At 35.8% G+C, this 24,707-nt stretch overlaps 3 protein-coding genes across 7 annotated transcripts in view; all 3 read left to right on the top strand.

The window, feature by feature from the left end:
- The window catches only part of LOC139964813 (uncharacterized), a 26,566-nt gene extending 12,077 nt beyond the window's left edge, over positions 1–14,489 (top strand). For both annotated transcript variants that reach the window (XM_071966812.1, XM_071966811.1), the window contains exon 10: positions 13,695–14,489. The gene's annotated coding sequence lies outside the window, so the exon portion shown is untranslated. The remainder of the gene's footprint in view (positions 1–13,694) is intronic.
- LOC139964797 (uncharacterized) lies at positions 1,812–11,334 on the top strand. Its single transcript, XM_071966766.1, has one exon. The coding sequence runs from the start codon at positions 2,857–2,859 to the stop codon at positions 9,901–9,903; it is 7,047 nt and encodes a 2,348-aa protein (XP_071822867.1). The 5' UTR covers positions 1,812–2,856; the 3' UTR covers positions 9,904–11,334.
- On the top strand, positions 13,814–24,707 carry LOC139964814 (dnaJ homolog subfamily C member 27-like). Of its 4 annotated transcripts, XM_071966814.1 has the most exons (8): positions 13,814–13,953; positions 15,592–15,739; positions 18,372–18,512; positions 18,767–18,839; positions 19,756–19,952; positions 21,128–21,198; positions 22,958–23,050; positions 23,512–24,707. In XM_071966814.1, the coding sequence occupies exons 2-8, from the start codon at positions 15,698–15,700 to the stop codon at positions 23,513–23,515; spliced, it is 621 nt and encodes a 206-aa protein (XP_071822915.1). In that variant the 5' UTR covers positions 13,814–13,953; positions 15,592–15,697; the 3' UTR covers positions 23,516–24,707. The 4 variants fall into 4 exon arrangements, with proteins under 4 accessions (XP_071822915.1, XP_071822914.1, XP_071822916.1 ...); XM_071966813.1 differs by lacking the exons at positions 13,814–13,953; positions 15,592–15,739 and adding an exon at positions 16,329–16,529; XM_071966815.1 differs by lacking the exons at positions 13,814–13,953; positions 15,592–15,739 and adding an exon at positions 16,553–16,591.

Below are 24,707 nucleotides of genomic sequence, written 5' to 3'. Positions count from 1 at the left end.
TGTATAGGCTACTGTACTATATTATTACTGTCTCCACAGTCACTCTGCGGTCTACATATATGAAGCCTATGAAACTTTAAAAAAACTGGCTCTATGTTACTTTAAAAAAACATCTATTGGTTAAATATACTTACGTATAAACGAGTATGATCAGTTAACGTATGCATGTACACCTTGACCCCTCAATCTAACCCCCATCTCACCAAAGAAAAAGGTGATGTACTTTCTTCAATTTATTACAAATTTATTAGTATTGCTAGGCTAGTTGTACTTGTTCAAGTTGTTGTAGCCTCTTTATATCGATCAAAGTAGTATTAACAACCTACACCTGGCCTTTGTTGTATCTTAAATTTGTAAGGTACTGTATATCCCACCTAATATGTTACTTTCACATTTGATCATTGCTTTACTTCAATTTTTGAAAACATGTAAATCTATATAATTATACTTGATCAGTACCACTGTCAGACTTTCAGTTCAGCCAAACATTTCAGAAAAGTCCTTTACAAATTTTGTTGTAATTGATTGAGGACCAAAATTTAATGGGGAATCCAACCATAGTAAAAAAATAGTAATAGAAATGTTAATTTTGGGGTAAACAACCAGCAATGTTGGGTATAGAAACATATTGAATACGTTTTCAGGATTAGGCCTAGAACTAGGAGTATTCATATTCAGGGAAGGAAATGTATGTATTAATAGCCTTGGCCTTTTATTTTGTTATTTGACTAATGTTAGCAGCCAGGTGGATGAGAAATCAAATGACCTTGGAAAAGCCATAGTACTTTACTAGGTTTGTAAAATTCAAGTTCACTTCATTGAATCTAGGCTTAGCCTATGTCTTACTCTTGATAGTCTTAAGAAGGTTTTAGTTGTGCTCCGCCCCTGGTACTTTCCTCTCATCAATTTCCGCACGTACAGTCATTTACATTAATGAAAATAATATCGAAACGGTCCAAGAATAGTGTTGTTTGTTTACATGTTTTGAAGCCAGAAAGTCACCGTTATCTAAGCAGTATGCGGAAAGTAAAGGTGGGAGAAAATCAGAAAAATAAGTGTAAGCTATCCCATGTTGGCTGGCCCCAAAGCCAGACTCAGCCATTTTCTGAGATAATGTTTATTTTCCTTTATTTGTATTTTGCAGGTGAGCTATATTACAGTAGTTCAACACCCAAGAGCTTCAAGTTCTAGTTTCAGAGTCAACGATATTGTTCCAAATCAAGGTATACATATCTTTCCTTCTGTTGTTTAAGGTTTCCTTGGTATTTTGCAATTGTCGAGATTCAGTGCCAAATAAAATCTTCAGGTTGGATGGTATGTAAGAGAAATTACCAGGCGTGGTTTACGAAAATAACTGTCACCTAGTTAGATTTTTATCAAGACCACTCTTAACTCTAACAGAATTGGCTAGGCCCATGGGTAATTTATGTAGTCTAGGATAGGCTTAACTTTAAAGTTAGATAACCCACACATTAATCAGGCTGGAATAGACGTAACTTATACCAACAGTAGTATGCTGAAGTCTGTTAATGAGATATGGAGAAATACATTACATTAATATTAGGCCTAATTTTTCTCAGTGTTTTCTGTTTACATGTTTGAAAGGCAGAAGGCACCACTTTCTATGCTGTGCGAAAAAGTAGGGGTGAGCGACAATAAGTGTAAGCTACCCCATGTAGGCTGATCTTAAAGCTAGACACAGTCATTTTTTTCTTGAGAACATGTTTGTTTTTCTGTATTTTTATTTTGCAGGTGAGCTATACCAGTTCAACACCCAAGGGCTTGAAGTTCTGTGTAAGTTCCATCTTATTAAAAGCCATCCCAGGGCTTACAATACTGGTTCAAACTTGATTTTCATTAAGTCATCCCAGGGCTTACAATACTGGTTCAAACTTGATTTTCATTAAGTCATCCCAGGGCTTACAATACTGGTTCAAAGTTGATATTTATTAAGCCATCCCAGGGCTTACAATACTGGTTCAAAGTTGATAACTATAAAGCCATCCCAGGGCTTACAGTACTGGTTTAAAGTTGATAACTATAAAGCCATCCCAGGGCTTACAGTACTGGTTTAAAGTTGATAACTATAAAGCCATCCCAGGGCTTACAGTACTGGTTTAAAGTTGATAACTATAAAGCCATCCCAGGGCTTACAGTACTGGTTTAAAGTTGATAATTATTAGCTATCACTTTATGTTAAGATAACTATACAGTTTACTTGGTCAATCAAACCAGCAGTTTATCAGGCCAAATAATATCCAAACTTGATGTCTAAAAATTGCTGACAAGCACTGAAATAGCTAAAAATATCAAAAGTACTAATAAAGCAAAAGAACTGCTACAAATTACTAACAAAGCATATGTAAAGCACTGAAAATACTTCAAATAAAAACCCAGAAAACTGCTCAAAATTACTGACAATCAGAACGAAGTATAGTGCAAATAATCATAAAAATAAAAGGAAAATTTGAAACATATATATCAAAGGTATTCTTAAACAGTTCTGATAGAAAACCACATACTACTTGACAGTAATTAAAACCCACTTTAAGAAATCCTTATCACTTCTTGAAATCATTTCTAGGTGACTCAACAAATACTTTGACATAAATCAATTTTAAGCACACAAAAAGAACTAAACAATATTAACAAGAACTTCACAGAGATACAAAAAGTACTTCAATTCCAAGCATTGCAAAGAAAACCGTTCCAGAAAAAATAACACACATTCTGATCAAATGCTTGTGATAGATATCCAAAATCCACAACAGCATTTACAGTCAATCACTCTCTATATACACACTACTATCCCACAGAAACTGTTGTCGGAAAGGAGATTGTCCACAATATTCTGTCATGCCACGAACAAAAAAATTGAGTTACAGACAGCGAAACAAGACAAGAAGAGAATCAAAGCAAAATATAACTTCAAACCAAACATGCCAGGCACAAACATATGCTAATGAAACTCTCTCTGAAAAAGCAATAGAGCAACATTCAGTTGGTCAATCGAACATTACTGATATTAACTTGCAAAGTATACACACTCATGACACGTTTACTTTCTTCCCTCCAGATGACTTATGGCGTGATGGAAAGATTGCTATATTAAAGCAGTTAATAACAGACAAAAACGAACAAATCCATACCAGTTCTTATCCAAATTTCCCAAATATTTGCAGTCCAATATTGTATACTAATACTGCAAGACCATGTAATATTTGGAGAATAGTAGGTGATGGGAATTGTTTCTTTAGATCTTTGTCATTTATAATAACAAAGTCTGAAAATAATCATCATATCCTAAGACGCTTGATAGTGCAATCTCTTCTGGAATGTGACCTACCATCTACTAGTAAATCTGTTCAGGATTATATGCAAACATCCCATATGTCAGATGATTCAGTGTGGGCTACTGAAGTGGAAATAATGACTGCTGCAAAAGTTTTACAAACTGACATTTATACATATGCTGTATCTGGTAGTGAATGGAAATGGCTACGATTTCCAGCATGTGGTAGTCTCTCAGAAAGAATAGATACAAATAAACGTGCAATTTACATACAAAACACAAATAGAAGTCACTTTGATGTTGTGTATGGACTTAATAATACTGATCTCTGTCTTGTAGCACAGAACCTTGAATCTGCACAACCAAAAACAACAAGAGATCGTGTACAAGAAGAACTGAACAGACAAAACTTGTGGCAACAAAATAAAGATGAACAGAAACAGAAAGTGAACATCACTAAATTACCTCCCAGTAGTAGCTGTTCCAACAGTACTAAACGAATGCAAAAACTTAGAGCAACTAACAGTGCATACAGAGAACAAGAAAGGAAAAAAGACATTACTTACCAAAGAACTAGAAGACAAAACAAGATGTACTGTCAAGAACAAATTCAGAAGAATATAAAAAGAATGAAAGCCAAGAGGACAGATTGTATGTACACTCAAAATGAAAGAACAAGAAATACCAAGCGAATGAAAGATATCAGACAACAACCGGACTACTCTCAAAATGAAAAAGTACAGAACAGGAAACGAATGAAAGACACAAGACAAAATGAGGAGTACTCTCAAAAGGAAAAGAAACAAAACATCAAACGGATGAAAGACACAAGACAAAATGAGGAGTACTCTCAAAAGGAAAAGATACAAAACATCAAAAGAGTGAAAGACACAAGACAAAATGAGGAGTACTCTCAAAATGAGAGGGAAAAAAACATCAAAAGAGTGAAAGACAAAAGACAAAATGAGGAGTACTCTCAAAATGAGAGGAAAAAAAACATCAAAAGAGTGAAAGACAAAAGACAAAATGAGGAGTACTCTCAAAATGAGAGGGAAAAAAACATCAAAAGAGTGAAAGACAAAAGACAAAATGAGGAGTACTCTCAAAATGAGAGAAAAAAAAACATCAAACGAATGAAAGACAAAAGACAAAAACTGGAATATTCTCAAATTGAACAGATACAAAACATCAAACGAATGAACACTATTCGCAAAAATGACACCTACTCTGTCCCAGAAAAACAAAAGAATCAAGAACGTATGGCACAAGCTAGAACAGATCCACAGTTTGCAGGTAATGAAATCAAATCCAAATACAACAAGAGAACCAGCTGTAACACTTCATCAATTCAACAATTGCAAGAAAGCTTTCTCAACTCTATTTCAGTAGGTCCTGAATATGTGTGCTGTTGTTGTGAACAGTTATGGTATAAAGAAAGTGTCACTAGCTTTGTACAGAAAACAGCAAAATCTACTTTCAGCATTGCTTTACACAATCCTTCTATCAACAACAAATTGTGGATTTGTAGTACCTGCAAGGAATATATTAATTCTGATAAGATACCACCATTAAGCCTTAACAATAACATGAAGTTTGTGACAATTCCAAAAGAATTAAAATTGCATTCTCTTGAAGAGAAATTAGTAGCTCTTCGTATACCATTTATGCAAATTCGAGAACTTCCTAGAGGGCGACAATTGAATCTGAAAGGAAATGTGGTAAATGTTGCAGCTGATGTTTCAAGTACATGTAGACTATTACCACGCAGGCTAAATGAAAGCATGACTATTCCTGTCAAGTTTAAGAGAAAACTTTCTTATAAGCACTCAGTTCAAAGTGAAAATGTCAGGCCCAATAAAGTAATTGATGCTGCAAAATGGCTAGTTGCAAACAGTCAATTATACAAAGATGAAAGAGTCTCAATTGATCAGAATTGGAATGAAACGATACAGCAGATGGATGATGATTGGCACGAATTCATAGAACCTCCTGAAAAACAATCTGACAAAAATGAGAATGCTGACTTACCAGTAGGTGCAACTCCTTCAATTCAAACCAACAATGAAGACAATCCAGATTCAGATGATGATTGGACAGAAGCTCAAAATGATGACATGCAACTTACAGGTACATTAGATACTATGCTAACACCAGAATTTCAGGAACAAAGCCAACTTGCTTATTGCGTAGCACCAGGTGAAGGAAATAGACCTATGGGCTTATTTCAAGACAGTCTTTCTGAAATACTTGCATTTCCAACATTATTTGGTGGACAGCCAAGAAGTGACAACAAAGTTAAGGTACACTACAGCACAATTTGTAAGTGGGAACTGCGCCACAAAGATAGAAGATTTGCCAAATCTGTCCAAAACATATTCTACAAAACCAAGAAGCTACAAATAAACCAAATACAGCAGAAAGTAACACTTAGTATGAGAAAGAAAAAAACACAAGGGAAGAAATTAACTGCTCAACATTTCAAAACAAATGAAAGTATCAAGCAAATCTTGACCCTAGATGAAGGATTTAGAGTATTCCGAACATTACGAGGATCCCCTCCCTATTGGGAAAGGTCCAAGAAAGAACTGTTTGCAATGATTCGACAACTTGGAATCCCAACATGGTTTCTGTCATTCTCTGCTGCTGAAACAAGGTGGCTTCACCTACTCAAAATCCTTGGAAGAACAATCAAAAACAAACATTTCACAGATGAAGAACTTTTAAACATGAATTGGAATGAGAAATCTGACCTTATCCAGAGTGACCCTGTCACATGTGCACGTCACTTTGATTACATGTTTCGTAGGTTCTTGAATAATTTCCTGTATAGTTCATATCATCCAATTGGTGAGATCATTGATCATTTCTACAGAGTTGAGTTCCAACAGAGAGGTTCCCCACACATTCACATGCTCGTTTGGGTCAAAGATGCACCCTTATATGGAAATGCACCTCCTACAGAAGTAGCATCATTTGTTGATCAATATGTCACATGTAACGTACCTGACACAGTCAACCAAACTGTTAACTTGCAATCTCACAGCCATGCAAAGACATGCAGGAAAAAGAGACAAGGTGTTTGCCGCTTTGGGTTTCCTATCCCACCAATGCCTAGAACCATGATTCTAACACCATTGGAAGATAAAGGCAATGACAAAACTACAGAATTGTACAAGTGCATAAAGGCTTACTTGGATGATTTGAAACTTGCTGAAGACATTACTGACACATTTGAAGATATGTTGACAAAGTTGGGAAGCACAGAAAGAGATTACATTCTTGCTATACGTTCATCAATAACATCAGACAAAATCTTTCTCAAAAGATCACCATCTGAAGTCAGGATTAATGGTTACAATAAAGTCTTGCTAGAAACTTGGAGAGCTAATATGGATATTCAATATGTGCTGGACCCATATGCATGTGCCATGTACATTGTATCTTACATTAGCAAAGGACAAAGAGGTATGAGTAACCTTATGCAACGTGCAACATCAGAAGCAAGAGAAGGGAACATGGACATCAAACAGCAAGTACGACACATTGGAAACAAATTCCTTAATCATGTTGAAATGAGTGCTCAAGAAGCAGTGTATTTGGTATTACAAATGTCACTCAGAAAAGCCTCCAGGCAGTTTGTGTTTATAAATACCTCACCATTAGAAGATCGAACAATCCTGATCAAACCATTGGAATATATTCAACAGTTGCCAGATTACTCTACAGATATTGAATGTATGGGACTTATCAGGAAGTATGCTGCCCGACCTAAAGCACTACAACATTATTGCCTTGCAGACTTTGCAGCTTGGTTCGATATCACTAGTGACAACAAGAGCAATGAGAGTACTAATAATGATTATGAATTAGATGAAAATGATGATGACCCTTCTATCAAATTGAACAAAGACAGCATTGCCCAAGACTATGAATCACATGATAATGCTGATGGCCATGATATGCAGGATACTGGTGAGGTCAAATGCTATACTGTTGGTGCATTAAACTTTAGAAAGAGAAACAAAGCCAAGATCATCAGATATGTTCGGTTTAACAAGGAAAATGATGCAGAAAAGTACTACAGAGAGCAACTGATGTTGTTTTTTCCTTGGAGATCTGAGAATAATATCATAGAGTCATGTGATACATACCAAGAACGATACCTTCAGGTTGAATCCGAGATTAAAGACAAGGAAGCAGAATATAACCACAGTGGAGATGTCATTGACCAGGCAATAGATGATATTGAAAATGAAGACCATGAGATGTATGATGAGATTGCACCAAATACAGAACATATGGAAAAGGCTCATCGAGACGAAAAGGATAAACAACAAGTGAAAATCCCTTCCAATGAATCACCTGAATTGTATGATATTGGACAAGACATTGGGATTGCAGTCAATAGTGCAAACATAGAAGAATTGCAAAAACCTCGCTTGCCAGATTCAGAATATAGAACTCTAGTACGCAGCCTCAATAAAAAGCAGAAAGACTTTTTCTACTATGTACTGCATTGGTGCAAAACAAAACAAGAACCACTGTACACATTTCTTACTGGCGGAGCTGGTGTAGGAAAATCTCAAGTATTGAAAGCTCTGTACAATGCACTTTTGAAATACTATTCTAGCCAGCCTGGAAGTGATCCAGATGATACTCACATTCTTCTAATAGCACCAACAGGCAAAGCAGCATATGGTATCAAAGGCAGTACCATTCACAGTGCTCTACTCATTCCAGCTAGTCAAGGATTTCATTACAAGGCATTAACATCAGACAAGTTAAACTCACTTCAAGTGAAGTTCCGAAATTTGAAAATCATTTTCATTGATGAAATATCTATGGTTGGTAATGGGATGTTTACATACATAGATAAAAGACTGCAACAAATTATGGGTAGCAAGAAAATATTTGGAGGTGTTAGCATTATTGCTGTTGGTGATCTCTTTCAACTCAAGCCAGTGTTTGATGGATGGATATTTAATGATCTAACTCATGATTATGGTCCACTTGCATCTAATTTATGGAGAGATCATTTTATGGCCTTTGAACTAACTGAAATCATGCGACAAAAAGATGACCAGAGTTTTGCTCAACTTTTGAACCGACTAAGAGAAAATAGACAAACAGATGATGATTTGAAGCTGCTGAACACTAGACAGTTTACAGTCGACAATGTTCCATCAAATGTTACACATGTTTATCAGACAAACCTAAGAGTGAATGCACACAATGATGAAGTTTTTTCCAAACTAGACACTCTAAAGCTCACAATTAGATCTCAAGACATTGTCGTAGGTGATGTCCCAAACACAGTCAAACAGAAAATACTGACTTGCATACCGAACAATCCTCAAAAGACAATGGGATTATTCACTGAACTATCGTTGGGCATTGATCAAAGAGTTGACCTCTGTCTCAATGTTTCAGTTGAAGATGGAATGATAAATGGTGCTACTGGTATCATCAAGTATATAGAGAATGTACATGATCAGAACATTCACACTATATGGGTACAGTTCGATGACATTACTGTAGGTAAAGCATGTCGACACTCTAAAAGAGAACTGTATCATTCAAAGCTTGCTTCAACATGGACACCAATATCAAGAAGTAGTCGACAGTTCAGGATTGGTCGCAACAAAAATGCAGAAGTTATGCGGAAACAATTTCCCCTCAGACCAGCAACTGCAAAGACAGTCCATAGATGTCAAGGAGATACAATGAAAGAGATAGTTGTTGATATGTCAGGTGCTAGATCACAATGTCACATCCACTATGTTGCATTAAGTAGAGTGACTTCCATAAATGGATTATACATTCTTGAACTTAATCCAGAAAAAATTAATGTCGATCGAAATGTTGTCAAGGAAGTAGAAAACCTACGATCCATACGATCATTGAAAATATGCAGCCATGCATTTGAAAGTACGGACAGCACTACCATCATTCATCAAAATGTAAGATCACTGAAGAGACACATTTCTGACATAATTCATGACAGCACAATCACATCTGCTGATATTCTACTTTTCACTGAATGCCATATATCAGAAGCAATACCAAATGATGAGCTGTTCATTGAAGGATTTACACTATTCAAAAACATCCCATCTCATGCTCCTGTCTCAAATTCCCCATATGGCACTGTAATCTACACTAAGAATAATATCACAACACTGACTGAACATACTCTGAATACAAATAATATTGAAATCTCCCTGACAACCAAAGACACATGTGCTGGAACTATTCAAATTGCACTAATTTACAGGTCTAATAAGGTTCCCATGCAACAATTCCATGATGCATTGAGTAACTTTCTAAGTCACATAGATCATTCACAACAAACATTGATTATTGGTGATTTCAATGTTGATGTACTCCAAAACACGCCAGAGAAAAACAGCCTTCTCTCTTTATTCACAAGAACATTCAAATACAAACAAATCATACTCACTCCTACAACAGATTATAACTCATGCTTAGATCATATCTACACAAATATTCCTACAAGTAAAACAATTGGTAGTGGAGTCCTTGAGAGCTATTACAGTGATCACAAAGCAACATGGATTTCTCTGCAAAACTGCCATGAAAACACAAGTTAAACCAAAATATGTGTACCATATGTCTTATGTGCTCAAATTTGAACCCAATTTTGAAGTAACTTGAAGAAACTTTTATATTTCTTTAAAAAGTGGAACATATTGATGATATTTCTTTAAAAAAATGGAACAAAATTGATCAAACTGAAACCACATTTGATCAAGTATTTAAAAAACCAGAACAAAATTTAAACAATCATGAACAAACTTGAACACAATTTCAACAAATCTTACCAAAACTTGAACAAACTTGAACCAAATTTGAATAACTGTGAGCGAAATTTGAATAAACTTTAACCAAATTTGAATAATATTTGAACAAAGTTGAACAAACCTTGACCAAAATTGAACAAGGTTGAGCAAATCGTGAACAAAAATTTAACCACTTCGAATAACTTTGACAATTTTAACAACAATTGAACAAACTTGAACAATATTTTTAATTTCTTTAAAAATGGAACAAAATTGATGAAACTGCAACCAAATTTGATTAACCTTGCAAATTTGAACCAAAATTTAACAATCCAGAACAACATCAAGCTAAAGACAACAAGGTATCACGTTTCATTACTGTCTGCATTTTGTAGCGACACAAACAATTCTTCACTTGCAAGCAACAGAAAGTTAACTTTCAAATATCCAAGTCCATGCATATCAATGACAATCATATTTACAACATATAACTTCTCCAGTACTCAAAGCAAACTTGAAAAGTTAGACATTTGTCGGTCACACATGGAATACAAAGGGCTTTTTGATTGTTGTATATGTCAGTGAATCAATGCAGCACTAATTATAGTGCAAATTATACACCTCTTCTCACAAGCCTCTCACCAGGTATATTAGAGTGAGGGTGATGAACAGAGCCATCAATTTCAGATATACCCTAACTTAGAGGTAAACCCAGTTTGTGTGTACAAAATGAAACAATTTTTCAGACGAATCTCCCAAAAATTAAAAGAGATGAAATATGTGTTTTGAATTTGCACATTAAATTAGTTATAAATAACAATGCATCTGTAGTTTGGTGTAAACAAAGAAAGTGCATTCGAACCTCTGCCACCCAGACCAAAATGATCCATAGTCTAACGCCTTGCCCACTGTGCCACTGCACAAGCGTAAGAAACCTGAATTGTTCTACATATAGGCAATAGGCAACTAATGTCGTGGCAGATTTAAAAATACCCCCTCCTTGTTATAGAGGCCAGCTGCCCACCCCGTTGCCAGTCCTATCTTTACGAATAACATTATAATCAGGAATTATAATAATTGATGTGGGTATATTGTCATGAAACCAGTTTTTCGTAGTTACAGCAAACCTAAAAGAGCATTCAATGGAAAACAGAAAAGGTCATTAACTTCTCATTATTTTTTCAGAGACTGCAGGTATTCAAATGAATTAACATGTTAATATTTGTTTCTACAATCTTTTCATTGCAGATTCATGGGCCATAAACTAGGCTCATAACTTCAGTAAACGTGAGCGTAGAAATGGACCAAAAAGAATACAATTCACCATACTTAATAAAGATTAGTTACAATAGCTGACCCTCCCAACCGATAAAATGCACAGCTTTCTTGAAGGAGCCACCATAGAGGACAAGCTCCAGACTGAAGGATGTGAAGAATACAAGGAAGCACAATAACCAAAATCACAAAAACTATACCATCTGCCAGCACTTCAGCTAACTCTATGTCTTCATCCAGCTCTACCTCAAAACAAGGTGTAAAGACCCTGCAGTTTTGACAACGATGTTCAACATAAAAGTACTCTGTATTTCTTGTTTTTAAGATTTTAAGTGTTCCTAATAATTTATTCATTTCTGGTCTACATTTTTTGGCAGAATTGTCCAAAACCAAGTTTAGTTAGGAAAGCAGTATATGTTAATACAATATATCAAGCTTTTTATGGTTCATGGAAGAAATGAGGGGATGGATAGCAGGCGGGTAGTGGTGGGGCTTACATTACAACAATATTCATTTTAAAATAAAAAGTCATAATCATTTACTGCCATTAAACCTCAATCAACACTACATGGTCTCTTTCCTTTTATATATAGTTGTAAATAGTTGTGTAGTTTAAGTTCATATATTTTATATAACAACAGTACAGTTTATATCTAGTATTTGAAAAAATAAACAATATCCATGTATTTGAGATATCTGAGTATTTGTCTTTTTTCAGTAATTTGACACAAGTTAATTTCGAGCATTTAATGCAATAACTCCCAGTGCCAAGGTGTGACATGGTTGATATTTTGGGACAAGTTGCGAATAGTATAGGGGAATACTTTCAAAGTTAACGGTCATGTGATCCAAAGTCACCAAAGGTCAATTAATGTTGAAAAACAAGTCTGTTGGGAGAAAATGGGCAAAGAAAAAATGTTTTAAGTTTTATAGTTCTGATGTTGTATTCACATTTCACTGATCAAAAATGTCAATTGGTTGACCTCCGGGTGACCTTTGTGTGTGAAGTTATGTATACCAGTTCAAAGTTAATTTTTAGACATTTAATGCATTAACTTCCAGTGCCAAGGTGTGAGACGGTTGATATTTTGGGACAAGTTGTAAATGGGGTGGTAGAACATTTTCAAACTTAACAGTCATGTGATCTCAGGTCACAAATGTTATCAGATCTGTTGACCCGCTTTGACGTGACTTTATATTTCTTACATTTTCGACGCCACATTCAGATCTCAAAAGTGCCTTCCCGATCAAAAATCCGATCACAATTTGTGATCACAAATGTGTTGGCTATGTTGGTTACTTTATGGGTACAAGTAGGACCACAATTTAACTTGGACTATTTCAGCCCAATCTTGCTATGATAAATTCTGTTTATTGTCATGTACCCTGGGGCAAGGAACCGCAGTGCCCTTGGGCTCTTGTTTTTATCGAAGAGCTCCCTCACACCCTCCCTCTCACCCTCCTCTCACCCTCCATCATACCCTCCCTCTGTCTCTAGCAGAGGGTTTCATATGGAGTAGTAAGATGGAATACTATATGGTACTATGGTAGTATTGTATTGTTATTATAGAGTACTTAAGTAGAGTACTATATTGTACTTCATGGAGTATACGGTAGAGTACCATATGGAGTGTATCATATGGAGTACTAAGATGGATTACTATATGGTACTATTGTAGTATTAGATAGAGTACTTAAATGGAGTACTTTATGGTACTTCATGGAGTACTATAAAGATTGAGTACTAATGTTATGCATGGAGTATAATGTAGAGCACCGTATGGAGTGTATCAGTATGGAGTTCTAAGATGGAATATGCTACTGTTGTAGTATCATATAGAGTACTAAAATGAAGTACTTTATGGTACTTCATGGAATACTATAAAGATGGAGTACTACAGTAATGTAAAACATGGAGTACTAATGTAAAACATGGAGTACTAATGTAAAACATGGAATATAAGTAGAGCACTTTAATGATACCATATGGAGTGTGCCATATGAAGTACTATGATGGAATACTATTTGATACTATGGTAGTATTATATGGAGTATTTAAATGGAGTACTTTATGGTGCTACATGGAGTACTATAAAGATGGATTTCTAATGTAAAACATGGAGTATATTAGGTAGAGTACTTTATGGAGTACTAAGATGGAGTACTGCATGGTACTACATTACGAAGGGTACTGTTTGGAGTACCCAAGAAGGAGTACAAAGGATAGCGGATTAGCTTGAGTAAGTGTTCTTTCCTTTCAAATATCGTGTCCGTAAAGGTTTTATATCTTGTCGAAATCAAAGAGCTTGTATGTGCTCTCATTACAGGTTCACCAGGAGCTGTTGAAGGCTTCTTGGATTGATCTCAAAGACATACTTTGACATTCCTGATGTAATGGCCGACATGTTACCACACTGTTTGTACTGATGCCTTGCCGAAACCCAAACAGGAGAAGAGCAACTCATTGATGGCTAAAGAGGATTGTCGGAAGCTCTGGTCTTCTGATCGAAACATCTAGTTACTTCTTCAGTTGCTGCCGTAAGATGAATCCAGGCTTGCGGCATCTACAGAGTATCAGTCATGAAGGTGTAGGCATTTTACCATTTTACGATGATAACTGTCTAATCTTCTGATATTGGAAGATGAACCCCATCGGTGGTAGGGATAATAACTGACAGATTTTATAACCTCTAGACTGTTTTTTTGCCGTCATGCCAGTCGTACTGCCAAGCCAGTCATTTGACAGACATTCCTTAGGTGGTGCCAGTAACTTCTAAGTAGCCGATTGCTATAGAATTCCCAAAACCATTTTCCATTTTACCAGATCAGGTTTTTACTCAAGTAATCAAGTGCAATGTGTGGAAAATCAGTGTTGAGGGTTGTTAAAGGTTAAATTTGAAAAATTAATTTGAAAATCACTACATATACCAATGAATTTAAATACTGTGTTAGGTTTTTTTTTTTTAAATAACGTCGAAAAGTTCTCTCAAACTAATTTCATGAATAGGTTTTTGGATCTCAGGAAACTGAGATGTCATAATGAGTGTAATAACATCAGCAATGATGTCAAGTAGCTTACATGTTGCACATTAAATACATCTTTCTAAAGAATTTCAAGAAAAGTTTCTTTTGTATTTCTCGGAAAAATCAGGGTAAATTTAAATTGTGTGTGAAGGCCAATTTTTGTATATGTTCACCTCTGTTGATCTGGGAAGAATGTTACTGTAGAGCGTTTTGATACTGCATGTTGATACTCTCTCCCACCCATTCATCCTACCCCCCTTCATCCTCCCCCACCCCGCTCAAATTACAGTATAGTCTATGAAAAAGTGAAAAAGTCTTCACCAAGAATGGAATGGTTTCTCTCTTCTCCACCAGAAGGTTTAAGTTCTGCCTCTGTTAAGATTATGAAATAATATCGTCCGTTGTGTATATTATACAAAATTTATTTTATTTTTTCGTATTCAAAAGTAAAAATAGTTTTATCTTTGTCAATAAAATATTCAAGCGGAGATGAAATTACTTCATACAGGTTTATGGGTTGGTCATTGATGTGTATGTACCCTCTGGTACTGTATGACAGACAAAATCAATTTCTACTTCTAGCTGAAAAGAAGTTAGGTCCCTCACAAGTCATTTTCAAATCAAACTTGGCTCATATTTGTTCCTATGTTGGGGGTAGTGGATGGGGGGGAGGTCATTTGTGGTGTAAAGTAATTTCAGTTTAGCTGAATGAATCAAGGTCATTTTTAAGTTCAATTGTCATCAGAGGTACCATCTTCAGACCCATTGTTTATTTTCTTAATTGTTTTTATGTCTTTTGTCGAATATTATTCCCTTATTCTAAAAATAGATTATTTGTACATAACAAAGAAGAATGTAGGTTTTGTCAACTCATTCTGCCATCATCATGTGACTCATGATATATTGTTGCCAGATACCTTATTAAAAATTACGTCATATGTTTAAATGTTCATATCTTTGCAATAGACCATGCTGTGTGCATGTGGGTTTCGCCGCATAAAGGTGCATTATTTATTTTTTCTAATAAACAGTTCGTTTTTTTCCCCTCTATTGGACAATTCCCTTTTAAAAAGTATGTTAGAAAAAGGATTTAAAGTAGTTATAACTTTCCATGGACACTTACAGGTAAAAAAGTTTGAAGAGTAATAAATTGAAAAAAAGTGACTTTTATTTACTGTTATCTACTCTCTTTTTTTAAAGCATTTCAACCTGAAGGTGCTAATGGGTTTCATCAGCTTGGATTTAATTTCTCCTCCCTCACCACCATCAACACATATACAACACCCTGTTATGGCATTATGAAGAAATGTGCTGCAAATATTTTTCAAAAGAATCATATTTGGGAAGAGTAAGCCCCTTAAAATCTCATTCTCATCATTGACCCCCTACCAATTCTGTAATAAAAAAAAATCCTTTTTGGCCCCATTTACAAAAATTACAAGTGCCCATTTTTGTTAAGTAAAGGTTTCACTTATCATGTAATCAGCATGACATATTTTGGAGTAATAAGTACAGTGTTATTAAATGTGACATTAAGCTATTGAGCACACGAAAAATTGTGGTTATATTTTTCGGGCAAGTCGTTACAGCCCCCCAAAACCAAATTGGTCTCCTACGCCAATGCCCCCATCCCCTGGATTTAACGGTCTTCCACCACCTCTGCCGTTCGGATGCCTCCGAATATTGCAGATTAGGTTCGGTAGTTTCAGCTTGCGAATGTTACCCTCAAAGGAAGAAATCTAATTTTTAACCTTTTCCTGCTGCATGCAAAGATTCGTTGAGCGAGATACCACACTGGCTGCTGTCCCATCCGGCGAATCCTATTCCATTACTGAGTCATGCGTACTTCCGCTTTTGTCAATAGGCGGGGCTTAAAAATGTCCGGAAATTTTCTAAACAGCATTTGTTATTGAAGAAATCGGTAGGCGTTACCATACTTCAGTCACTCAAGCATGAAACCCCTTTACTCTACCGCACCTGGTAAAGTTGGTCCTGGGCCATCACATAAGCCCCAAACTAAAGCACCGCGAGCCGCTGTCAACATTAAATGTTTTCTCAGCACAGGAGCCGACAGGAACAAGTTTTCTGACAGAGGGGTCAGGTGGATGATAGAACAGATTTCCAAAGAGAGTCACCTGGTGAAAAGATTGAAATTTCGAAAAGACTCGATAGTTTAATGTTAAGCCTAATAGACCATAACGTTAGTTACGATAAGTTACTGTTAGTGTTACTATGTAACAAATAACGGAAAGCGTTACTAGTACTTTGCAACTAACGTACATTTAGTATTACTAGCCCGGGTCTGACAGAAAGGCTATCAAATGAGTGGTCTTGTTATAGACTATATTTAGTTAATCGGAAAGGTCTTCGAAAGGACCATCGTATGGGCTTGGGCTAGGATACATTAGGCCTAAGCTGAACAAAAGTTACCCTATTGCCCCTAAGTTGTTAGTCTGTTCAAGCCCTAGGCATATACAGTTATTTCATGGTGCTCTGTAATGTAAATGACAAAGGTAATGGATACTGTAATCTCTCTAGATATCTACATTGACTTATCTCTGCAACGTTCTAAACATGGTCTCAAAGCTGCTAAAAGAGGTAATAGGGTTTTAGGTATGATCAAGAGAAACTTCAGTTTTCTGAAAGAGGACATAGTTGTTATGGCTTTATACTATAGGCAGTTGTTTAGGCCTCATCTGGAGTATGCCATGCTGGAAGTACTGGAGAAGGTCCAGAGGAGGGCTACTAGAATGATTAGCTCCTTAGAGGGTGTTCCTTATTATAGCCAGTTACAGCTGCTGAATCTCACCACACTGGAGCTTAGGAGGTTACGTGGTGACTTGATTCAGGTTTTCAAGATTGTGTATGCATGGTTTTGACAATTAATCCTTCACTGACATTTTTGTGTTTACTAATAGAAGTTTTACCAGAGGTCATTGTCATAAACTCCTAAAGTCACAAAGTTGGATTCATATTGGGCATAACTTTTTTCCTAATAGGGTTGCAAATGAGTGGAACAAAATTTGCCTGAGAAAGTTGTACTTGCAAGTAGTGTGAATGGGTTTAAGAATGCTTTGAACAAGCACTTTAAGCATTAATTATCGGGTCTGATTTGTTGCATCTTCAGTTGTTTTCTCTCCAATAGGGTCCTTGATGGGGAACTTGAGTGTCCCTCCTGATCCATATTTCCTACTAAACTAAACTACTGTATATTCTCTCATTTTTGCTCATTAGTTTAAAAAATAATAGGTGATCGCATATTACGTAGCCGAACCTAGAAAAGCTAGGAATGGATACTGGTGATTTAACGTCTCAGTACGTGTTTGTCAAATTTAAGAGCTGAATAAAATTCGCCCGATTTATTAACAAGACCGTAGATTCTTCAAATTTCAATCAAAATTTGCAAGCCCAGCCCAACAGATCATTCGCCAATCAAATCTTTCCTTTTTGTTTATGACCATAAGGCCTAGGCTTACTTTTACTTTTGTGGCTAGCCTGTCTTAGGTGTCTGCTCTTGTATCTTTCTCTCGGTCTATACCGATGAAGCTTGCAAAATTGTGTCATTTCCTTCCATTGCAATGAATAAACAGGTGTTTTCAGACGTTTCCTCCCAAGAATTGTAAAACGTGGACGATATAAGTATAGGTCTGCGTTACGATCTTGATCGGACCGCATGTGTAGACTACTATGTTTACAACAGAAAATAAATTTCTTTCTTTTGATTGCGACAGCTTTCCTCCATTAAACCCACCTGGTCGGAGTGCATTTAGAATAAGAAACTTTGAATCTTCTTCATAAGTTTGATTTCTGAAATTCATCAACAAAAACATATTGAGACTTAAAAAATAGACCTTCTTGACCACAGTTTTGTGCAAAACTCATGAAAGGAATTTTCCAGGAAACTTTCCAAATCTGGGCTTAGTATTTATATTTCAGTGAGCTCACTGTGATACTAAATTTTACTTTTCTGTTTCATTTAGATGAAGATGGAAAGAGAAGTCGGACATCTTCCGTTCTCCATCTCTGACGAGATCTCGTCGCTACATTGGGTGAAAATCGTAACCGTTGGCAACACAGGTGTCGGCAAGACCTGCATTATCAAACACTTTTGTGAAGATAAGGTAAGGTTCTTTATGGTTGCTGATATTCTACCCCTAATAAAACAATCGATAGCAGAGAATTGTGACAGCATTTTCAAGTGTCCAAGTTCTTGCTTGCCCAATGCCTGGGGCATTTTTCTGTTGTGAAAGCTGAGGAGGTAAGTACAATTTATAATTTGAACTCCTCTGTGTTAGCTGTTTTAATCTATCTGTTGGGTAACAGTATTTACAAATAGCATCACCTTTGCTTTCTTCCTTTTTCCTGTACTTTTTAGTTCACTCCCAGCTACCAAGCAACGGTAGGGGTCGACTATGGCTTCAAGATCCATTCACACAGAGATGCTGAAGGTGAATAAGAATCAATTTATGTAACTGTTCTTGTAAAAATGTACTGTCTGTTTTATAATAACAAGTTGAGAAAGGACTGATTCCATTCAACGAACAATGCATATCTCAATGGCTAAATTTTAAACAGGTTTGTGCAGAGTGCATTTCAAGTAATCTGCACTGGAAAAAAAAGAGAAATAAAATATTCATAAAATTTGTGATGTTACTTTTAATAAATGAGAACCATCCTGATACTGGACACAAAGTTTAACATAATTTATTTGTACTTTTGACAGTTTCTTATTTCAGTAACAGAGGAAACAATTCAGCATGTTATTGTATCTAACACTCTGGGTTTGTTATTCACAGAAAGATTTAATTTTAAATTTGATAAAAGACAAAAAACTGCTAATAAGTTACTTGTCTAATGGCCCCCACCCCCCCCCCAAGAAAAACCCCAAAGGTAAATGTATCAAGTGAGTAAGATAGCCTGATGTTTATAATATAATCATCATTTTCAGCAGTTATTTTTACATATTTTAAGCGACCACAAATGTGGGAAACCTGGAAGGACTTATGGGTTACAAATTAAACGTGGGGTGGCTTCCAATTAAACATTAAAACTCAAATTTGGAACCTTTTTAGCTTAGAAAGTCATTGCATATGGGAAAACCGTTGATTACTCTTGGGGTAAAAACCCACCTAACTATGCCTCGGCCAGGTATCTAACCCGAAACCAACTGATTGCTAAGCCATATGATCCTAACATGATTTTCTGTAAAGACGAACCCAAAATAAAAATTTTTTAGATAAACATTAAAACCTAGACATTTGGACAGGCAACTAATATTTAGATTTTATGGCATAAAAAACAATGAAAATTCATACTAGTATTAAATTGAGGTCAACTGTTTGAATTTTGCTATTTCTTGAGCAGTAAGAGTACATCTGTGGGACATGTCAGGACATAATGATTACATTGAAGTTCGGAATGAGCTGTTTGTGGACAGCCACGCCTGCCTCATGGTGTACGATGTGACAAGCATACCCTCGTTTGAAAATCTTGACTGCTGGCTGAAAGAAGTGACCCAGTTTACAATGGATAATGTCTGCATCGTAGTTGTTGCCAATAAGGTTAGTCTGTTTACCTTATTAGCCCACTGCTAATTAAGCCAATAAGGGTAGTCTGCCTACTACTTCTAATTATTATTCCACTGCTAAGGTTATTAAAAATTCAAAGCTGACACAGTTTACAATGGATCATGTCTGCATAAAAGTTGTTGCCAGTAAGGTTAGTCTGTTTACCTTATTAGCCCGCTGCTAATTAAGCCAGCAAGGTTAGTCTGCCTATTAATTCTACTTGTTTGATTACTAAGATATATATTATATTAATAATATAATATATAGATCTCTATCATCACTGTGATTTTAATGATATAATGATATTAATATAATCTATAGATCTCTATCATCACTGCTATCAATGATATAATCTATAGATCTCTATCATCACTGTGCTATCAATGATATTATGATCTTAATGATATGATCTATAGATCTCTATCATCACTGTGCTATCAATGATATAATGATATAATCTATAGATCTCTATCATCACTTTCCTATCAATGATATAGTGATATTAATAATATAATCTATAGATCTCTATCATCACTGTGATTTTAATGATATAATGATATTAATATAATCTATAGATCTCTATTATCACAGTGCTATCAATGATATCATGATATTAATGATATAATCTATGGATCTCTATCATCACTGTGATATTAATGATATTTATGATATAATCTACAGATCTCTATCATCAATGTGATATTAATGATCTAATGATATTAATGATATAATCTACAGATCTCTATTGTCACTGTGCTATCAATGATATTAATGATATAATCTATAGATCTCTATCATCACTGATATTAATGATATCATGATATTAATGATATAATCTACAGATCTCTATCATCACTGTGATATTAATGATATAATCTACAGATCTCTATCATCACTGTGATATTAATGATATAAATGATATAATCTATAGGTCTCTATCATCAATGTGATATTAATGATGGTTAGATTTTCGGTAGCCTCCGTTTAGAACTGTTGGAGTGGATTGTTCGGCGTAAGTATCTCCATCAGGTTGCTTAATTACTTTCTTACGATTGTTGGTGTCTATGCATACTCTGCTCTGGCCAACCTTTGACACTACAAAGAGATTGATATATTTTAATATATTCAAACTTTCAAAGCACAATACCTTTGTTTTTCTCATTTCAAAGGTTGATGTCAAAGGTAAAAGAACGGTTTCACGAGAAGAAGGGATGAAATGGGCTCAGTCTAGAAATTTGAGGTGAAAACATCTGGCAATTATAATATTATGGTGATAAACCAATTCCATTCTTTAACACTCACCCCACCCTCCCCCTCCTCCAACCCCCCTCCCCCTCCTCCAACCCCCCTCCCCCATCCCGGAAAATTGGAAAGACTAAAAACAAATTGCAATGCATCTATTTCACTGGAAGCAGCATGAACATTCTCATGGGCATGGAGTCGATCCAGCCATTTTGCAGAAAGACATCTTTTAATCATTTTACTTTTATTTTTTTATGATTTTCAAAGCCAATGGTTAAAAGCTTTTCAGAGTCTTTCCAGTTTCGTGTGGGAAAGTAGTCGGGACGTAAACTGACAAGCGGAATTATTGAGAGGAGTGTAGTCCCAAAAGGTCTGAAAACATGCAAGTTGCCTGATGATCTATATGTGACAGTTTGCCGTAGTACGCAGAGAAAGACACATAGTCTACAACTGACACCCCCCGCCCCCTTCCCCCCTCCCCCATTCTGAACAACTGATACACGGAACAGAATGACTCTTTTTTGATATTTCTTCTTTGACTTGATTGATTGATTACATTTGTCAAGTCGGATGACTCCACCACTCTGAAGAATGCAGCTGCCTTTGACTAATTTATTTTTCACAGTCAAAACCATGAAGACTGAGACCCCAGTTGGAGAACACTTTAACCTTCCCAACCATACCATTAATGACATTTCCCTACAGGGGATTGAATCCTTAGGTAGCCGTCCTGACCTAGTATGAATCAGCAGAGAGAGGCTGTGGATGCAGCGCCTTCGCACCATACAACCTCATGGGCTCAACATTCAGGAAGGACATGACTAACTTTTCTTCTGTCCCCCCTCCTTTTACCCTTGTCCCCCCCATCACTCCTCTTCTCATAGCTCTCTTCCACCCTTTTTCCTCCACACCTTTCTTTGTCCTTCTCAAGTTTATTCCCTACCCCCTTTCCCTTAATCCTCTCTTTGTCCCTCCACTATTTATCTCCTACCTCTCCACTTCCCCTGATGGTTTCTTTCTTTCTTCTCTCCATCCCTAGTCTACTAATCCCCTTTCATCCATCTCTTTGTGTTCACCATGCTCATTAACCTGTCTGTATTCTGTGCGTGTTTTTGTCCCTTCTGTTACTGTTACTTGTCATGTAGTCTTTGAAGAAGATCCTGCTAGGATTGAAGCGTCAGGCCAACTTACTTTTACATATTAATTTATTTTTCATTAATAACAGAATAGGGAAGAGTTTAGGTAGTCTGACTCGTGTTTCTACGATGTGTTCCATATTTATCGGTATAACTATGGCAATAATTGTTTGGATGCACACTTTTGCGACCATAAGAAGTAGTTTATGTTGTCTTGAATAATCAGAGAGGCTTGTTTTAATGTACACCGTATGTTAGGTCCTAGGATATTTGAAAAGAGAAAAAAGGGGATAATGTAAGAAAGGGAATTGAAAAAAAATGTCAATAAAGTTTTTAAAAAAAATAATCAAATGAGGGACCATGCAGGGAAAGGTATGTATGGTCACTAGTATATCTATATATTTATATATTTAATAAATTTATATATCTGTTCACATATTGATATATCTATATAAATATTTAATATACTAATGTATCTATAAGCTAATGGACACTAATGAACATTATTCACTAGGGCTTACTAATAATGCATACTCCTGTTTTCCTATCAGTACCAAGAACCATACATACCTTTTAGTTTTATAGTTTGTTTTGTTTCTTAATTTTTTTTTTCTTCGACAGATTTCACGAGACTTCTGCTCTTAGTGGACAGGGAATTCAGAATTTGTTCCAAGAAGTCATAGAGGATGTACTAAAGAAGTCACCTAAAGTGAGGTAAATGCTTTCTTTCAAATTTGTATGCTGCCCACTAACAACATCATCTGAAATATTTGTTTTATTAAATGTTTATTAATGTTTTATTAAATAAAAACAATGCCTCTTTGCAATGTTAGGTTAGGTATGGTATATTATGTAATATTATCCAGTGCTTTCAGTTTTGGTGGGGGCCCTAATTGTATCGTTGAATTTTTTGTTTTTCTTAAATAAGAAAATTAAGATTGAGAAGTTGATTGAGTGTTTGATATGTTGCCCCAGTATGACATCAAAACTATTATGCATAGTACATAAATTTCAATAAAAAGGCTAAATTCAATAGTTATTTCTCAGCAATGCATTTCATTTAAGTTCCTCTTACATATGTTTTTTTTGTTTTGGTTATAATCTTAATCTTTTGAATACCTTATCGGGTATTATCATCAATGTTACTTTTATGGAATCGTCTTTTCCCGATCCAGATGAAGCGATGTCACTGAATATTCAACAGGGTCATGAAAATTAGCGAAAGTCAAGCTGAGCAGTTGACAGGAGATGAAGGGTATTGTAGTTTCCAGGAGGAGAGTAAAACAGTCAAGAATGCCGTTACAATCTTAGAGACTCGTCATCACCATTCAAACTATTCGTCAGCCAGATTCATTCGGAACGGCTTCATTCTTTTCGGACAGGAATGAGATAACTATCCTCTTGTGTCAACTTGACCGAGAAAATATAAGACTGACAAAGAAGAGTCGATTTCTCAGCTCAAATTTCAGAGAGGATTCCTACATTTTCGATCCGTTTTTGGAATCTATTACCTTTTTTATATTTTATGGAATCTAATAGCTTTTTTTTTGTTTAAGTTTTATTCACTTTGACGATACACTTATCACTTAAGGGTAGGAAGTCTGAGTTTGCGATTATTCATTGTCCGATGTCCTATAACTTTGTTTTGCTGATAAAGCCCTATTCAACCTTGTGACTACTTCTGCGTGCGTATTTGTTCATCGCAACGATACATTGAGAAGTCTGGCTTGCAAAATGAGCTCTTGACTCTCTACGAGGGACAGAGGAAAACATTGGCTGGAGCAAAGGGCCAGAGAGGATCAAACTATTGCTACACCCAAGGTTGAGCAAGAATGTGCATGATAAAGGTGCTTAAAGCCCTGAATTTGGGTAACCCTCTGTGGGTCAATTGTTCCTTTTGTGGGTTGAAATGTGATATATTTTGCAGTTTCATCCCGTATTATGTGATATTTGTCAGGTGGATACACTCGAGTATAAGATATGATATTATCATGTTTCATAAAGTCATCATAACTGTCCTATAATATGCTAGAAATATATAACAAAATGGCCACTCGTGCTCAGACTATGACACTGTTTTGAAAAGCAGCTTAAATTTAAGGGCAGCTTCATTATGAAAAAGATGTTCATGAATTATTTCCCGTAACAGTAGTCTGGCGCAAGCTGCTAGCATAGTTGTTCTAGATAGCCCAACCTGTGGTCAGATCGGCATTGTGATTCAACTGAGGATTTAAACAATCATTATATTCACATTTGTATATATATATATATCAGTACGATTTATTCGATTGAATGTGTATGCTGTTGTCAAGTGTGATCAACTAATTAAATGAGAGAATGAGACAATATACCATCATCAGAGCATCATCAA

The sequence above is a fragment of the Apostichopus japonicus genome, chromosome 23, assembly GCF_037975245.1.
Source record: "Apostichopus japonicus isolate 1M-3 chromosome 23, ASM3797524v1, whole genome shotgun sequence".
Lineage (NCBI taxonomy): Eukaryota > Metazoa > Echinodermata > Holothuroidea > Aspidochirotida > Stichopodidae > Apostichopus > Apostichopus japonicus.
The sequence above is the reverse complement of the archived record's forward strand: the minus strand, read 5'-3'. Positions and strand labels throughout refer to the sequence as shown.

What these genes read in the sequence shown, in the direction of transcription:
- LOC139964814 (XM_071966813.1), top strand. Translation starts at nt 16,344, where the DNA reads ATGAAACCCCTTTACTCTACCGCACCTGGTAAAGTTGGTCCTGGGCCA. An exon ending in TTCACACAGAGATGCTGAAG is followed by an intron (nt 18,840 to 19,755) that starts GTGAATAAGAAT and finishes TTTCTTGAGCAG; the next exon opens with TAAGAGTACATCTGTGGGAC. An exon ending in TCGTAGTTGTTGCCAATAAG is followed by an intron (nt 19,953 to 21,127) that starts GTTAGTCTGTTT and finishes CTCATTTCAAAG; the next exon opens with GTTGATGTCAAAGGTAAAAG.
- LOC139964797 (XM_071966766.1), top strand. Translation starts at nt 2,857, where the DNA reads ATGCCACGAACAAAAAAATTGAGTTACAGACAGCGAAACAAGACAAGA.